The sequence below is a fragment of the Clinocottus analis genome, unplaced genomic scaffold, assembly GCF_023055335.1.
Source record: "Clinocottus analis isolate CAN_PGR_092001 unplaced genomic scaffold, fCliAna1.0.p SCAF_27, whole genome shotgun sequence".
NCBI lineage: Eukaryota > Metazoa > Chordata > Actinopteri > Perciformes > Cottidae > Clinocottus > Clinocottus analis.
Genome location: NW_027176009.1, coordinates 1,632,932 through 1,651,941, shown reverse-complemented (window position 1 = coordinate 1,651,941; position 19,010 = coordinate 1,632,932). Strand labels below are relative to the sequence as shown.

Genomic DNA, 19,010 nt, shown 5'->3' with positions numbered 1-19,010 from the left:
GTTCCCAGGTACCCAGGCCTCTTAAGAGAGATGCCCCCACAGGAACAACCTGAACCCAGGGATGCAACTGAGATGCAGCCCCCACCTCAATCTCGTCTCCTCCAGTACCGCCAGTCCCAGTCCCGTGCCTCAGGTGATCTTTCATCCTCTTTATCCGCCACCCCCAATCATGCTGGCCCTTTCCCATCCGGACCATACCCCCATGACGCCCTTAACGACAACCCTCTCAACAACCCAGCTCTGCAGCAGCACCCGGGAAATCCCCTGTATAATACTGGTAGCTACCCACATCAGCCACAAGCCCACTCTACCAGCACCCCTTCCTCCCAGGTCAAATACCTGCTGCAAGAGGCCCAGTGGCCTCATGGGGGAGCTGCGTCAGTGAGCCCACCACAACAGAACCACCTGTTGGGTAACCAGGGCCACGGCCTTCCTTATGGACTGCCCATCATGGCTCACCCCAGCAGGCAGGAGCAAGTCCACCTGATGCAACTCCACCATCAGCACCATCAGCAACAACAACAGCAGCAGCAGCAGCAGCAACAACAACAACAACAACAACAACAACAACAGCAACAGCAGCAGCAACAACAGCAGCAGCAACAACAGCAGCAGCAGCAGCAGCAGCAGCAGCAGCAGCAGCAACAACAGCAGCAGCAGCAGCAGCAGCAGCAACAGCAGCAGCAGCAGCAACAACAACAGCAGCCGCAGCAACAACCACAACCACAACAAAGTCAAGGTCCAGACCAGGAGTCGTACCATCCACTTTCCCCCAGAACATCAGCAGCCACAGCCCTTCACAACGTAGATGAGGTAAGTTCATTATTTGGATCTTTATCATGGAATCTAAAATGTCACAGGCTTCAGTGCAGGCTAAAACTACTAAAAATAACAGTTGGAACTGTATTTATATTCATGAATCACATTGTGTGTTTGAAAAGAAGAAACTGTACGCCTGCAGTTCCCATAACATCATGGAGTGTGTTTTTTTGGTTCATATAGAAATGCAAGCTTTGTGCCTGCCTTTTAGTATGGGCAACTTTTTCACCGCTATTCACCAGAGTGCGAATAATTACAAAGGAATACTTTCACATTAATTTATGCACCCATCACTGAAGTGCTGTGATAAGGTTATGTTGTTATGCTTGTTGTTTGTGGCTTTTTCAGGCTGCAAGCCTTTTTTATTTTAAATCATTCTGACTTAATATCTCACCTTTTTGCTCTTCCTCATCCATCGTTGCTGTCTGTGCAGTATGAACCCAGAGGTCCAGGCCGGCCTCTCTATCAGCGTCGCATCTCTTCGAGCTACCCAGATGAATCGTCTCCAGCCAACGCCCACAATGCCCTGTCCCAACAGACCCAGCCCTGTTCGTCAGACCTCCAGGACCACCCCCATCAACACATACAGCACCATCAGCACCCACATGCACCCTACGGTTACCCCTCACACGACCTTTGGCCCAGTAATGGTGGGGGTCCCGGACAGTTCCAGAACATTCCATGTAACGGAGCGGGTACCCTCGCTCAGCACCGGGATCTTCTGGGTAAGCACCGCCAAATATGCTGTTGTTAACCCTCTGAACCCAAACTGGTGTTGGGACGTTTCTTTTGCGCCTGCCATATGTTTCTCTCTGTGTCCTTGATTTTTCACTTCAATATTAGGGCTAGGCAAAGTTAAAAAAAATTGAACTGATTAATCACATTATTTTTCTGCGATTACGGTACTGTTCATTTATGTAAGTCCCTGTGAGGGACAAGCCACTCCTTCTTTGGTCCATGTTCAGTCTGTTGCTTACCTTAAAGATGTTAAAGACCAGTCATTGATTAACTTCATACAAAAGCAATAAGTGCGTTTCATGTTTTCTAGTTCAGTTCAAAATGTTCTTCCTCAGTGAGAAAAGTCCAGCCTGTGTTGGCTTGAACAAGTGCACTGAACACCTTGTGATGTGTGGAAAGTTCTCCTCTTTGAGAGAAGAGTAAAGATCCAGAAGTGACGCTGACTTAAATTGCTGTGCATAGTGGATCAGAAGCTTAGCGCATGCGCGATTAACTTTCAATCTGGACGCGGAGGCTGTCGGTAGACTGACCGCCTGTGAACACTTTTTTTTTTAGGTGAAGCGGCTCGCGGCTCTTTGCAGCACCGCTGTTCATTGAGAACAGAAGCTACAGAACAATATGTGCTTTCACGTCAGGCGAGGCTACGGAAGCGCGTGCGCGCCTTCAAAGTAATAGCAGTGTCGCCGTAATGCGGTCATAGTGTGCATCTTATTTATTTTTCATGTTTGGTTGACCTCACGCAGGTCGGACTGGGAGAGCCGTAACACGCCAGGTCTGAACTACGCCGCCTGGAGAGATTTAAAGCGATAAGCCCCTCCCAATGCAAAAAAAATGCAGTTAACGCATGATCAAATAGTTAACGCCGTTAAAGGATGGCCAGATTAATTTCGCGTTAACCTGCCCAGCCCTATTCAGAAGTGCACCTCTATCGGTCAACGTTTCACAGAATTGTTGTCACGTGACATCTTAGCCGAGTCAATCACGGCTTCCTTGTTGCGATGAGCGCAGAATTCATTGTTGAGATTGAACATGTAGAACACAATGTTTATGATGAAATGTCACATTTTTAAGTTAAGTTTCTGGTTATTTTTCTGACGGAAGCGTTTTTTTATTATGGCGCTTGTTTGAATAAAACATTATTTTCCATCCTGCCGTTGGGTTTTGGTTTTCAGAGTTTAAGCATTGTGACCTTTTTACAGAATTGTTTTGAAAACTTTGATGTTGCATCCTGTTCCAGCTTCCAAGGCCCTACGTCAGACAGAGGAACAGGTGAAGGCTGAGGTCACAGCAGCACAGCAGACACACCCACACTCCCTCAACTCCCTTCAGCATCTTGGACAGTTTCCTCCTCTCATGCCCAATAACAAGCAGCAGCAGCAGCAGCAGCAGCAGCAGCAGCAGCAGCAGCAGCAGCAGCAGCAGCAGCAACATCAGCAGCAGCAGCAACAACAACAACAGCAACAGCAGCAGCAGCAGCAACAACAGCAGCAGCAGCAGCAGCAGCAGCAACAACAACAACAACAACAACAAAAACAGCAGCAGCAACAAAAACAACAACAGCAGCAGCAGCAACAACAACAACAACAACAACAACAGCAGCCACCGCCGCCGCCGCCGCCACCACCACCCCCGCCACAGGCTCCTGCAGAGGCCAGCCAGGGGGCTCCAAATTTAAGCAAACCACCAACCATGTCCTATGCCAGCGCCCTGCGTGCTCCACCCAAACCCCGAGCTGTTCGCCCCGAACAGGTCAAAAAGAACAGCGACCCTCTCTCCCTCTTACAAGAGCTGAGTATAGGAAGTTCAAATGGTAGCAATGGGTACTATTCCTACTTTAAATGAGTGTCACCCCTCCTGCATATTAAGTAAGTGATGAAATATAAAATTAAACAAAAAAAGGTAAAACAGTTTCTAAAAACACAAAAAAATATATATATAGTGCAAAGTGCATTTACAAATTGTTTCTATCAGTAGGTTTGTTTTCTGCATTTTGTTTCATTTTAACTTTTTATTTGTTATTTGTCATTTTTTCTCCTGTTTCACATATCTGTGAAGAAAATAAGTATATATAATGAATGCATTACTGGTATATATACATACTCATTATGTATATATGAATATATACTTATATTATCTACACTTGTATATGTACGTAATGCTAAAAAAAAAAAGTTATAAAAAAAAATATATATATATAAAAGAAAAAAAAAAGAATTTGGTTGACCACTTAGCTACCTGCATATTTTTCCTAATTGAAGTTGGTTTCGTTGGTTACTAAATAAGTATGTTGAAGTTTTTATCATTTTGTATTCCTCAGTTTTGAGTGGACGTTACGTCTTGATTTTTCATACTACTGTAGTTGTGGTAACGGACAACAGCTAAGTGGTCGACTGACACAGAAACTACATGGAAACAGTGTATAGAAGTAGATCAAATTTCCTCTAATCTGTAAATATGAAGAAAATAAAAGACTGAATTGTATGCCACAGACATGTCCTTAAATTCCTGTATCATGCTAGCTTTTGCATTATGAATTATTTTCTGTTTGTTGGCTTCTGATCCTTAATTCTTAGACATCCTGGGAATAGCTGGGAATTATTCTTAGTGATTTAGTAGTAAATGTGATTATTTACTGTTTATTTACTAAAACAACAATACAAATATTGATTGCGTGTTTAACTTTTCACCAATTTCTCATAAGCAAAAAAAAAAGATGGTGTGAAAATGTCAAAATAGCAGCAACCATGTCATTCCTCCTTTGTTTGTTTTAAGGATCAGAGAACACCAGGCATCACGGTCTATGATAAGATTATCCCAAACTGCTTCGCTTGTGGCCGATGCTCAGTCATTTTAGTTAATTTTATTGTATTTCTTTTCTTTGTGTCAGCAAAAATCTTCTCACAGAAATTGTTTTAATTGTTGAGCATATGAAATGAGTTATTTTTTGTCACTAATTGCTTTTGAGTGTTTTTTTTTGTTTTGTTTTTTAAAAAAGGTTGCAGTACTCAGAAGGTTTGTGAAAGTGAGGAGAGAGTGGTGAGGTCAGTGATGTGTCATGATGGGTAAGTTGAAACTGAGGGTGTGATCAACACTGCCTGTCAGACATTTTTGAACACGCAACTCTAAGCATTTCTTTGGTTAAATCTGTAGTATATTGAAACTGTAGATTCCTAAATACCAGTGTTTGTTGCTTTTTGTTTGATTGGATGCGGTCTGGATCTTGGTCACATTATGCCCTTAACAAACTGTTTTTTGGCAGTCAGACTTTCTCAGTTTCTAGATACCTTTTCATAGTAGGAACCAGATTGCCCAAAGACAATTTGTAAGAGTTAGACACTCGTCTAATCTCGGAATATTATGACCTATTTAATAGACAACAATTAAAAAGCTCACCCAAAAGGGGATATTTGCTTCCAGTTCCAAGAAGAACATTGGCCATACAAGTATAAGTTGAAAGCTTTTCCCGGGTCCCTATTTTTTTTCTGATTTCATGGCATTTAAAGCAAACAGATCCCTTATTCCTTTCAACACTGCTTAAGATTTAACCCAAAAAATAGCACCGTACGAGTATGAGATAAGCTGTTCAAAGACGTGTGACTGTCAATGTGTTTGTTCGACTGTGCAAAATAAGAACAAATTGTTTTTATGTATGCACGTTGTTACTTGTCATTCAGACAATTACATTATTCACCTTTTCAGTCTGATCTGATTGCTAACTTTAAAAAAGCGGTAGATTAATCTTCCCCTTTTAATTGGCTTGGATAAAGCGCCGACTGTGCTTAACATGAGCAACGTCCACATTACTCTCTTCACACACGATGAACATACCACGTAAACGTTCATATTTGAATTTCAGTCAGCGAGTTGCTTATTAGTTGAAATACAGACGCACGCTTTCATGCTCATGAATTTCACTGCGAACATAGTGAAGCCTCGCTGATCAGAAGTACCTTGCAAGAAAAACATAAAAAGATGCTGATGCTATATCTGCCAAGGTGTTCCCTTTTTGGATGAAAGCAATACTGGGAACAGTCATCCAGTGCTTGGTCCTGTTATACGTAATTCATTTTAATTATTAAAACACCACTGCCCCGTTTTCAAATTCCAACATCCTGCCATTTCATGGCTTTCACCCGGCAGTTACACCGTTAAATCTTTTCCAACGTCACCTCCCCAGAAAGCCGGTGTTCCACAGCTAATAAACTTAGATGTGTTTTTAACAGTCAGCGGAGAGCTTTATGGTTTTATTTGTGCGTTTTTAAGTTTTGACATTGTAATTCAAAGGTCCAGACTTTCTGACTAGGCGGAGAACAACACATACTTGTAAATATGCATTTTCTAGATATTTACAAACAAGAACTTTGGGATTTCCTCAATTTTGTAGAAACTGTTCAAAGAAGAGGTATGCCCTTTTTAATTATGCAAATTCACAAAAAATAATAATTCTAAAAATGGACAACAACCTAGTTGATAGTTGCGACATCTTGTTGACAACTTTGTAGATGTCTCTTTTTTTCTTTTACTTAAGACTGTGTCTGGCTGATTTGACAAAGAGGAGAACTTCTGTTGCAGCTGTTATAAGATGACTTATTTCACTGTAGAATACATATTTTTAAGTATATGTTGCTGGATTTGTCCTGTTTTGTTATCTCACCGCTGTACAACAATCAACATGGTTTTGTTTTTTAATGTGAAGGTTTTTTTTTTCTTTCTTTTCATGCATGTTGAGAAATGCTGGCTGGTTTTTATCCCTGTTTTTATCAGTTTGTATTGATTTGTGGATGAGAAAAAAATGAGAAAAAGAAAAAAAAGTTTTTGTTCAACCTACAGAATCAAATTTTGGTATATTATTTGATGTGTACAATAACTTGTGACATTATCAACAAAACTATTATAATATTTTACTAACATGTCAATCAACTATGTAAGGGTTATGTAAGTTCTTTTTTTCTGCAGTTACTTAGCAGGGCGAAAGCTGAGGTTGCTCCCTGGTGTGTGTTGTATCTACGGCGCTTTGGACACGTTTGTTTAAGGAACCATCGCTCCCCAAAGCAGTCGTTGGCTAATCTCTGAAGTTGTGCAATACTAATGTTTCACCGCTTCTTTACTTGTATTTGTTTTTGAGGCAGAAGAGATTGAGCCAAAGACATTTTAAAGGGATCTTAATTACAAATCTTTGCCGGTTGGTTTTTATAGCTTAATTTTTGTCCTTTTTTTTTTTTGTTTCCAAAGGTTTTGACAGGACCTTTGCAATGAAATGAAGTCCAGCCTCCTAACATTGCGCCATTTATCATCTTTAAACAAATTCTGTTTCCTTTTGAAAGAAAACAAAGCGAAACCAACGTCTGTGTGCGTGGCACACGGAGAGGGAGCAACCTTTTGCCCAGCCAGTAGAGAGCACTGTGTTCAGCCTTCTATAAACGCCACATCTCTTCCTGTTATCTGTTTGCTCTCCTCTGTTTCTCCCTCGCTGCAGTGAATCAATGGCACACCTGTTCCCCCAGCCTCCCATTCCCATTGGTTCCTCCCTCGTGGGTACAAAAATAATGAATAGATCTGTTTTACTCTTCTTCATTTCAATTGTTGGTGGTTATAATAAAGGATTTAGACTGTGTTTCAAAAGTTTATTTTCTTTTTTATTTGTTTCTCTATTAAAGTGTTTTTATTGAAACTGCTGGAGTCCTTTTTGTTGTTCATCCCCTGCTTTACACTGTCGTACTATAGAGAAGAGGGTGCCTATTGAATACCAGTAGGGCCACAGGAATGATTATGGGGTTTGAAGTTACTTAATTCATCATCAAAGGATTCCTCTCTTCCTGGAAAATGGTCACAGTGTCGCCTGTGTAATAACCTGGCTTGCAGGTTGTGACAAAAGAAGGGAAATGTGCCTAGCTGTGCTAGGAAGATTACCTTTTATGGGCAGAATTTCCAGAGAAATATGCTAATGAATGGTCAGTCAGTGGATGTATGAAAGGGTGGAGCTAAAAGAAGCTACAAAGCAATGCAGGGAGAGCCGGTGATGGAGAGGAGCGTCTGGTCCTAAAATAACCAGGTGCCACCAAAGCACCAAAGCACATCACTCTTTGCACCTTTTGTCGTCGATACGCACAAGCAAAGGAAACTGAAGACACAAACAAACGAAAGCTTATCAAGATTTAATTTTGGTTTCAAAGATATGGCACGTTTCAAACACATACACAGACTACACTGCATTCAAAATGTGTTTCATTTGATGACCTATGCAAAGAAAAAGACTGAAACATAAGACTGAGAATTTAGAAATACACTACTTTAACATACAATTTTTTTCTTTTCGCTTCACTTTTTTTGCTAAAACATATCAAAGTCAAAAGAAATATAGTTAAAAATAAAATAAATGGACTTTAGCCACGAACAACCTCATAAAAAGGACATTTAGCACAGAAATTGTAAATGCTTGAACCCGGGACAGCAGCTGTTTCATACAGTAGGTGATGCTGGGCCACAGTAAAACAAATGTCTGGTTGACAGTGTCTCTTGACAGCCACAGCACTACACAACTTCCAGACCATACAGGATCCTGATGAGAAAAATCACACTTAGCATGAAATTTCACAGCAATTAGATAAACTGCAAACTTGTGAAAACCTGAAGAACTTTAAACCGGTGTTGTTTTTCATACTATCTTTGTAGCAATGTTGCGCTCGGCCTCGGAAAAGGTGTGTGGTATTGATATGGTTTTATACCATTTACTCTTTGTATTTGGGGTGAAGGCTCGGTGAGATAAACCGATATACGATGATGACTCATGAAAAGGAACAGAGAATTATTTGTGTCTGTTTGGTTTGGAAGCTGTCAACAAAGTAAAAGGCCTTGTATGTGCACCTGCTAGAGCTGAACCTTTTCCAACATGCAGACCGTGTGGGTGTTTAGCATTCAGCCGGCCACATGAACAAACCTGCTCTGTGCTCGGCTTAGCCTGAAATCGGTCATCTTTAGAGGCTCTTTGTAGATCTTCGAAAATATGAATTGCACATTTGAGTACGTATGTCTCAACTTCTCTTAGAAAATGTGTATTTCTTGCCAGTAAATGAGTCCTTGAGCTATTCCAAACAAAATTCCACAGATGACTAATGGTTATATACAAGATATCATACAATGCAGTACATAAAATCCCCCCCCAAAAAAAACTGCTGTAGATGACAGGCCATAACTGTATGAACTCAAAATGTGTATGAATCTAAAGTATAACCCCTATGACTTATTTGGAAGACCAAACCAGACCATGTCACATAACGGTGACATTTGTGAAAAGATTTTGAACATTTCTGTTTTTTAATCAGCCGAGAGAAAAATAGTAGTAGAGCTGTCACTGAGAAGTTAGTTAGTTTCTAGGACTCGAGTCAGATTTGAGCTCTGATCTCCAACAAGACCCATAGCGAAGAAGATGCTGAAGGCCTCATTTCTCACTCTGAGTGAGCATACAGGAGAAGGCAGTCGGACATCTTGGCTACGGTCCATCCACGCCAAAACCAGTTTCTGTCATCTTGCCGTTACTCTTTAATTTCCAACTCTTGTTCTTTGAAATGAATCTATACTCAAATCTGTCCTCCAAACTAAAAGACACCGTCACTCATCCTGCATTCGTCTCCTCCGCTGCGCAATCACTCCACTTGATCCGGATCGGCGTCCATGCAAGTCTCCCACGGGTTCCTGGGCATCTGGGGCATGGAGAGGAGCAGGAGGGCGATGCCGGTGAGGAAGAGGAGGACGAAGCCGGTGCAAGCACAAGCAAAGGACCAGGCGTAGTAGTACTCGATCCAGATGGTATCTTCGCTCTCGATCATGCGTTTGACCGACTGGCGCATCACTTCCAGTGAGATGAAGGCACAGAGACCTGGGATGGAGAGGGAGGGATTTGGGAACATGAGTTGTGTACTTTATTTTTTGCATTCCAACATGTAAATGCTGCAGGGATATTGAAATGTGGTTGGCGCACGACACTCACCTGCAAATGCAAAAAACATGCCAGCGGGTTTGAGGAGGTAGTCTCTTCCTTTGCCTTTACCGGTACAGGATCCGAACAAGCACAGAGACCCCAGGATCATGAAGGCGAGGCTGAAGATGGAGATGGCGGCGGCCGAGATGTTGTACTCTGGAGAGAAAGAGACCAAGAGGTGTTGACTTGATAAATTACCTTCACAATCCAATGGCATCTCTTAAGAGGGGCCTTCTTGTTCTGTGTTGTTCTCATTGGAAACAAATCCAATGAGAAAACAGATGAGAACGCAGTGGTTCATCTCCTGAGACTGTGACACACACGAGTTGTTAAGTTCCTGCTGAAGACAAAAATCACAGATGTATTGTTTGAAAAAAAAAAAAGAAGTTGTTTCCTAAAACAGTTTGGAGAAAACATCAATCAAACAGGATTAAACAATGCATCTGTTCAGGAAAAGGTTTCATGGTAATGATGAATCATGTCCCAGTGCAACAGTGTGTCCCACTGATGTGTTTTTTTTTAATAGTTTTCGTCCAACAACGGAGCGCAATGACACAGAGGAGGCTTCAGCTCCTCTCTGTCCTCTAAATCTTTCATTCGCCATACAAATACGCGATGTGATTGTAATTTGTTTACAGATAAGAGGTGTCTCCGTAACAGGAAACCGCAGCTGGCTTGTTTTTTCCGACCCGAGAGGTGGATGGGATATGAGGCCTTTGATCTGCCGCCTGTTTGCCTGTGAACCATGCCCAGGGGAGAGGCCCTCCTTTGGGGGAGAGAGCCTTCATCTTCTGCTGGCTAGGGAGGATGAACCGCACCCTGAACACGCTGTGTTCACACCAAAGTTTCTCAAAAGCCAGAGCCAGGGAGACATCAAAGGGTACCGGTGTTTCAGTCAGACAGGGCTCATTCCATCGGGGCTCTTTTCTCAGAAGCACAAGATCGACATGTGAAAAAGTCTGTAGTGCCGCCGTAAGGGGAAATTAAAAAAAAGGCTTTACTTAGGCCAAAAGGTGTGTTGGTTTTGTGTGTCTACGTGTGTATGCATGTATATATACTGTATGTTCTTGTATATGTTTGTGGGATTATTTATGTGTGAATAGGTGTGTGGATGTGTTGCTTTTCTCTATGTATGTAGGAGAGATTTAACAAGAACAAATAATAAAAGTTCATGTTCACTTCTGATGACACAATAACGTTCATGCAGACATTTTGCTCAGTTTAGTTATGTTTGGGAAAAGACACGCAGAACCTCCAAATGCTCTACCTCCAGCATCCTTGACTATTCTCAATTTTCAAGAATTTCCTCGCAGTCAATTTTATTGTGTGCCTGTGGTGACACACATCTACTATGCTCATTCAACCATGTGCGCCATTATGGTTGGTCTATTGCCAAATGGCTCAGTCAAGAGTGAACAACACTACAAGGAACTTAGGACAGTCCTGCAATCATTCCACTAACCGTACAGTGTTATTCCCAGGGGCAGCATGTGTGTGTGTGTGTGTGTGTGTGTGTGTGTGTGTTAGAGGATGGCAGAGGGGGTACCTATGTATTATTGCATTAGCATCTCTGAGTTTCGGATGTGGGGGTGTGTACAACTTCCTACACAAGCCTTATTCACATTTACACCCCAGTAATTGAGTGCGACAGTGCTCCACATGTGCTCGACCCCCTAACGCACATTACATGGGAGGGCTGTCATACAACATGCGCTGGCTGTACGGTCCCAGCTGTAACAGGGTCACACTCGAGGGAGAAAGATGGAGAGAATGGGGCGCTGGAACAAACGCACACGGCTCTAAAACGACTTGCGCTGTTCCTGAGGAGCCATGTGTGAAACACTAACAGCCTTGTGTCAGCACACTGCGGCTGTGACTGGAAACGAATCGGAGAATGCGATACGTATTTGAGAGATATGGCGATTTAAAAACAATCTATTATATCAATTGTGTCAGTATTTTCTTACATTATGTGACGTAGCGGGATGAACTTGGACCCCCAAGCTAGGGACCATCGTAGTGGAAGCAAACTGTTTTTAAAAAGTATTGATGAGAAGTTCTGAAAAACACTGTAGAAAAAAACATGAATCACATGCAATGCAGTGCTAGTGCATTGTGTATACGGGCTCTGTTTTTGTATAAAGTGATATCAAGTTTTGCCAGTCATGACCTGTGTGAGTGCATTTACTTTTAGCCAGTTAGACATAGGGGTTGGGAACCGCTGAAGGAAAATCCAATTGCCTTTCAACCACAACTTCTTCATAGCCAATGAAGAATTTTGTCACTGTCAGCTGGTCCAATACACCTGCTGTGACACCAATAACTGTTCTGAGGTCAGTCGTGAAACATGAGTGGGATTTTGAAACGCAGATCAGAGCCGCAGCCGCAGCAGCAGGTGAGGTCAGCTGGGAATACGTGATGAAACCAGTTTGATGTTCAACTTCACACAAACTGGGAAATCCTATGTTTCAAGGAACGTGTTTCAAAATGAATTCATGAATGAATCTCTCCCTTTTTCATGTTTAGACCGCATGGCATGAAAGTAACCTGGATAGGGGAACAATGACAGACACCTACCTTTTTGTGTTTTGTATTCAAATATCTCGGCATCCAGCCCCGGAGTGAAGTGTCTGAAGTAAGTGCAGTTTTCCTCTGTGAAGAGAAAGAAAATAGGATTTAGTTCAAATTTACACTGACATCAAATGATTTTTTGGCTCTGGAAGGCAGCACAAAGTCGTAATCGCAACAATAGTGTATACATTACGTTTGTTATCGCCACATAGATGGCAGCTTCCCATTTAGCAGACATTTTTATTTATTTGAAAACACATTTGTGGTTCAGTCAAATATTCACTCCATTTTATTTCTGTTTAGGTCTCTAACTCATTAACTCTTGAGAGAAATAGCTGCCTTTTCAGTCGCGAAGTGCTTACATTTATAAGCTAGCAGTTAGCTGTATCTGCATGCAGTGTGGTGTTGGGCTTCAATGTTGGTTTTTAAAGCTTCCTTGTCTTCTTTGTACTTGTATTTCCACAAAAGCAGTTAATCAGGAGAGTGAAAGAGAACGTTGCAGACCTTAAAACCAAAGCAATGTGCTCTTTAATTAATATATAATCCTTGTAGGCGTCGTTAGCATGAGCCTCTCACATTACAGTCATTTGGTCTGATATTTTATTACATTTCAATAATTAATGATTCACAGGATCTGATTGACTGTTCTTTGATGTATCTTTTTGAAAAAGTTTGGCCTTGTCTCATGAAATTGCGTAATGTGTAGAAAGTGAGGGAACCGTCATGTAGCCTGAGGCATGACTGTAATAGTTAATTAGTTTATTAAAATGGATGCCTGATAAAGCATTTAACTGCTTTTAACTCTGACAAACACATTGCCTATTCTCTAAATACATCTCACTTTGTCATCTAAAATATACATTTTTAATCCCAACCAAGTTGCTTAAGTTCAGCCATGTTGCCGTTGCTGGAAAATAAACCAAATCTTTATCAAAAGTGTCATGTTATGAACATCATTTAATTTACTTTGGCTGTAAACCCGACTCCTAGTCTATGTTTTAGAATTCATTTCTATTTCACTGAAACTCTTTTCCCCCTCTGAATAATCTAAAGTTGTGTTTCGGGCCATGTCTTCTTTCTTTTCTGAACCAAGAAAACCAATCCTAAACGTTTTCTGTTGGAAGAAAAACAATATTCACACCTAATCATTTACTGTTTCACTGTTATATTCAGACTTGTCATCTTACTGTCTCTGTTTAATCTTACACACAAACTCAGCATGTCTCCTGATAGCAGTGAGACTGGGGAGTCTGTATGTTTCTATCTGAAATTGTGCAGTTCCTTTGTTATCATATGAGCATTTCTTACAAACCGCTCTATGGGACGACGTAAAGGTTCACGATCAGGCCGAAGACGTCATGAGGGTTTCTGTTAGTGGGTCATGATGAGTCTTTAAGAGGTGGTCCTTTGAGAGATCTTTGAGCAGTCTTGGATATGCAATTTGTCTATCATGTTGTACTTCTGACTCGGCTCCTTCCTTGCAACGAATAAATGTTCCTGTTTTCATGATTTTACTCCGAGGGGTCGAGTGAATTTTTCTAACATTTTCACATTTCTATTTAATCATAAATAAATGATGGATAGATTGACTTCACCCCACGTACAGCACGTTCGCACTATATGTATCACATTAAGATACTTTGAGCATCTTACACTGTCTCATATCCAGCCACCATTGTTTTTCTATTAGCATCTCACAGATGGACGCTCCCAGGACAATATTACCACTAAAATAGTTCAGAGATAGCGTGCAGACCCTGGTCTGCTTCGTGTGGGCTGCCTGTCAAAATAAAAATGTCGACAACAGACATCACAATCATTTTTTTCTTGAGCAGACAAGGTGTTAAACCTCGGGGATTTGCACAAATAAAGCCAGGCCGCTTTATGTAGTCACAGGTTTAGTAGAGTAAACATTCTTGGATGTTTAGCCAAGAGTTAAAAAAAGAAAAGAAAACATGCTTAGTTCATACCACACACTTCTTGCATGCCTCAAAGTAGAGGATCAAGCGCATGCAGGGAGGCAACATCTGAGGCTTCACGTTGTGCTACGTGTGTTTCTGAAAGCTGGAGAATTTCTTGGCATTAAAAAGTGGGTTCGGATGATCATATGTGCAGAAGGACTGAGGACGGTTATGTGCTGTATTCAACACCAGATCACTCTGTTACATCTACTCATGCAAAGTCAAGTGTACATCAATGATCTCGCTTATGCTATGAGGTCTCCACTCACACAAATGTCCCTAATCCCTTTTTACTGACAGCTTCACCACAGGACATCGGTGAAAGGCTTTCATGCGGAATTAGACGGCGCTGTGCGGCATCGCATAATGGTTAAAGCTCGATGTCCCGTGCTGGGCGGGTAGGAAATGTTCCTATGTCCCCTGTTAACCATGAAAATAAGCTAAATGGGATGTCAGATGGTTTTTATCAGGAAGCAGCAGAGTCATTTGATATCAACAGCAAAAAAACATTAACTCTGATTTATATTTTTTCAAGGCCAAGGCAACATGTTTACAAAGATCTTCTTTAGAATTACAAGCTTTTAATGCTGCCGGCCAACACAATACAGCACACACATACAAAAAAAAATGAATGAGTACAGGGACTGGCCGTAAAAAACAGAGGTTACTAAGCAACACGCTCCACAGTGTTCACTGTAGCAGGCACATATGGAAGAGGGGTGAGGCGGGAGAGATGCTTGTCAATGGTTGCACATCTGAGCCAGACCCTGAATCAAAAAGGCTGGAAAATATCTTTGAACTTCACTAATTTCACAAACATTTTATATTATAACACACACACACACACACACACACACACACACACACACACACACACACACACACACACACACACACATACTTTCCCACCAGACCACTCTTTCAAAGGCAGGAAACAAGGTCTCATCTGTATTTAAAATAAGATGTTGTTTCAGGTCCGGGGTTGAAAAGCAGAAGCGCTGCCAGCAGGCTGAGTGTGTCTTCATTCAGTAAACACACATCTGTTTTGTTGTACATGTTGAAGTGGAGCCACTCAGCGTTGCGCCTCGGAGTGGATGCTTTGAGCTCATTATCTGTATCAAGCAGCTTTATTCCCTCACGTGACTGGATGTGTGTTGCCTGATTACACCTTTCCGTACCATTTTTCCAGCACAAAGCGTGGCAAATGGCGTGAGCACATTGACACGCACTGATCCACCTCTTGTGTCTGGTCTTTTCCTGCTCGGCTCCGCTGACAAGTGCTGCAAAGCCCCTCTTGTTCCTAACAGGGTCATCCGTCATCTTTCCAAAGATCAGTTGGGGACATCGGATTAGCAGCCTTTCTGCACAATGTCGATCACACTTTATATAGCTTTGGTGTGCGCTGGCTATTCATTTAGTCAACGGCAGAAGCTATGATTGGCTCAGACCTCTGAACCCTGGTGTTTGTTTTGTCTGATCTATTTGGGTGTCGTTACCTTCCTGAATCTTAAGTTCTTTAGCAAAGACCAGTGGTGACAACTTCAGTTATGTTTCTGGGTCAACACAAGTGCACAAGTGTGTATTTTCTACATATTTTACAACTTCTCCTCATTTTACTTCTGATATCTCTCTCTCTCTCTCTCTCTCTCTCTCTTTCTCTCTCTCTCTCTCTCTCTCTCTATATATATATATATATATATATATATATATATATATATATATATATATATATATATATCCAGAGAAGCATAGCACGCTTGTCTAAATAAGTGTTTAGGCATCCCTGGCAGTTCACCATCTCCATATATAAAGCCTATGCCTTGGTTATTAGGAAAGTTGAGAGCCTATGCAAAATACCAGTGGCACCACTTTCTTTTTGAACTATGCATCCCATGCCGGGGCGTGTGAAGTAATTTGAGTGACTGCATGGAGATGTCAAGCTGCAAGGGGGGGGGTCTCGTGGGAACAGTTTGGTGGGACAGCAGGCCTTAAAGCTATGCCGGACCGATCCATGCGGCCCCGTCACTCAGAAGGCAGCTGAACTTGGCGTGCACACACTACCCCTCGTGGTCTCCCCCCCAAGACAGCTGAAAATGTACGTGGCCTTTATTTATAACTACGACTGCTTGCTAAGCGGTTCACAAAATCACACCCTTTCCCTTCCTGGAATCATGGGTAAAACATTATAGTAAGGAAAGCTCGGTGTGCTGTAGCAAGGAGGAGCATTGTAACATATCTGATGTTTCTTATTTACAGCTCACAGCATATCAAACTAAAATAGCCTTCGGGTACATTTTAGCTCAGATGAAACTTTCTTACTTTGAGCTGAAATGACATACAGTGGAATATAAGTCTTCATTATACGCAGAACAGCTTTCCTGAGTCTCACCATCTGTGCTTTGTCAGCAGCAGACCTGAACAACCACTCAGCCCATATTTTAAGTGTGCCGCAGTGGGGACCTCCTCACATACTGTTTAACTTCTGCTTTCAATCAGAGGTTGACACCTCTTTGTAGACGTGTGGCTATGATAAACAATAATGTTCCTGTCCAAATACAGCTATCGGGCCGGAATAAGCAGCATCGAGACGGATGGATTTACTTGCTTCCTAAATAAAGGCTGCCACAGTGGTCATCACAAATCATACGTAATGTTGAAGACATGAATGCCATTTCTTCGGAAACAAGTGGCTCGACCAAATGTTCTGGCTCTTATTATAAACTCACTTTCCAAATATTTAGAGATCACAACTGTCAGTACATATGTACAGCATGCATGTACATATGTATGTATGTATGTATGTATGTATGTATGTATGTATGTATGTATGTATGTATGTATGTATGTATGTATGTATGTATGTATGTATGTATGTATGTATATGCAGATAAAGGCTCTAGCAGGATTTGCCACTTGTCTTTACAATCTGATGAATTCCCCGCATGCCTGGGTGGGCTGAGCTGATTTAGTATATTCAGCACATGCTTGTCATGTCAGCACTGATAGACATTTCATCTGCTTCTGGAATGGCCCTGCACGGCAAACAGTGTCTGCGATTTCCCCCAAATCTAACAGCTGCCAACAGTTGGGACATATTTTGGGAGTTCCTCTTCGCCTTATGAGTTGGACAAATTTAGGGGGGGGGAATCCAGGCTAATTTAAATAAAGCGGCATGCAGGGCCAGGTACCAAGCGACGGTCAGATAATGGTTTCTCAGCTAACGGTCATTTTGCCAGCGTGGTTCAACAGATGAGACTCTGCCCACAACTCATTGAGATGCGAGTCCCTGCTCGTCAGCAGCTGCTCGACACTGTTTACGTCAATTTCATTTAATTACAATTGCGAATTGCTGTGCTTTACTTACATTTAAGTAAGTCCACACCCTACGACATTTAATTATTGTATCCCGAAGTACTACTGACCGCTCTGCCCTTTCACAGTGTAGTGCTATGAAATAAGTACTGAAATGCGTTTAAATTATTAGAGTAATCCTCAATACTTCCCCTTGAGTATGACGTAATATAAAATTGAAGGATGTATGTCATTTGAGACTACAAATAGAAAATAGATCATATTTTAACACAGAACCCATTCATAAAGTGTTACCAATGAAAATACTGACATAAAGTACAAGTACCTCAAAAGTGTATTTAAATGCAGTCAGTTCAGACTATTTTAATGTAAGTGTCCTGAATATGTTCTATAGTCTAGTCTCGAGTGTCTATATATGTCAGGTACTGGCTCCGCTGTTGTATGGAGAATCAACTGGCCAACTGGATTTTAATAATAAATACCTCTGAGAGGAGACACCAACCAGTAAAATCAGCTGTTGTGGCATTTGCTTTGCAAAGAACTGCAGCCATGGCACTCGCTGCCTCATTCTTGGCCATCACTGGCAGATGTCAAATATTTATGTGGGCACATTTAATATTTAATTGAAGTCTATGGAAGTTTAAAATGTCATGTGATCCTGCATTAGAGCCTGTTATTAGAAGTTCCCCACCTCGGAGCTGTGGGCTGGATAGCATCGAGGTCCCTCACAGTACAGACATACAGTATTAATACAGTATTGTCATTTCATCTGCCAGATGCAGAAGGTTTTTGCTCCAATAATCTCTTACCTCCAGGCAGGCTGATGGGGCCACATCCATGCCCCTGCATGTAGATTTCTGGGGTGATGTAGATGTGCTTCTTGCAGAGCCGCCACAGGCCGAAGTGGGCCGCCTCGCAGGTCTCATTGACTCTATCCACCCGCGGGCTGAGCACGGCCCAGTGGTCCGTTACCACCGCCGTGAACATGCATGCCATACCCACCAGAAGCACGAAGATTGCGATCTTTATCTTTGTGCGCTTGTGCATGTTTCCAGGTGGGGAGATTTCGGATCAGTGAATATTCTTCCCCGGATATGAAGAAAAAGTGTGTAATGTGAACACACTGGTCTGTGTCCCAGGGGCTGCTTTCCTCAGTGACTGCAGCAAGATTCCCACAACGTCTCTTCTCCTTTTCTCTCTCCGCCGGAGTCGAGTGTCTTCTCTCGCCCCGTCGCAGAGCTGTGCTTCTGGTTCGAAGGGAAAGGGGCCAGACTGCTCCGTCCCAGTTACGAGTCGCCTTCTCCCGACACACTGTGACTTGCTGTACAACTGTGGGGCTGCAAGTTTAGACTTACAGCTGTTAAGGAAGATCAAGAAAGTTGATGACCAAACCAAGTGTCTGTCATCATGGTTAATGGGCACGAAGAGGATGCTGCATGTGTTGGGATGTGTTTTATGGAGAAGGGCGGAGGTGGGGGTGCTATAAATGTGACTAGTGAGTCAAGTTGTCAGGCTGTCTGCGTGTCCCGTTGCTGCGTCAGTAAGTGGAGATGTGTAACGTGCCACAATAAGTGGATTCACATAAACAGTGTCTGTTGTCCATATGAATATGCAGCTTTCAGCACCTTTCA

The 19,010-nt window shown here is 42.1% G+C and overlaps 2 protein-coding genes across 2 annotated transcripts in view; one reads left to right on the top strand and one right to left on the bottom strand.

Moving 5' to 3' along the window:
* The window catches only part of helz (helicase with zinc finger), a 51,367-nt gene extending 44,157 nt beyond the window's left edge, over positions 1-7,210 (top strand). Inside the window, exons 31-33 of the mRNA XM_068592330.1 lie at positions 9-813; positions 1,253-1,544; positions 2,795-7,210. Coding sequence (XP_068448431.1) covers positions 9-813; positions 1,253-1,544; positions 2,795-3,399 — 1,702 coding nt within the window. The 3' untranslated portion in view covers positions 3,400-7,210. The remainder of the gene's footprint in view (positions 1-8; positions 814-1,252; positions 1,545-2,794) is intronic.
* A 487-nt stretch (positions 7,211-7,697) lies between these two features.
* cacng1a (calcium channel, voltage-dependent, gamma subunit 1a) lies at positions 7,698-18,775 on the bottom strand. Its single transcript, XM_068592448.1, has 4 exons — positions 18,189-18,775; positions 12,113-12,187; positions 9,545-9,691; positions 7,698-9,433 (listed from the first exon to the last, which is right to left on the bottom strand). Exons 1-4 carry the CDS (start codon positions 18,424-18,426, stop codon positions 9,201-9,203), a joined length of 693 nt encoding a protein of 230 aa, XP_068448549.1. The 5' UTR covers positions 18,427-18,775; the 3' UTR covers positions 7,698-9,200.
* Between the last annotated feature and the right edge of the window lie 235 nt (positions 18,776-19,010).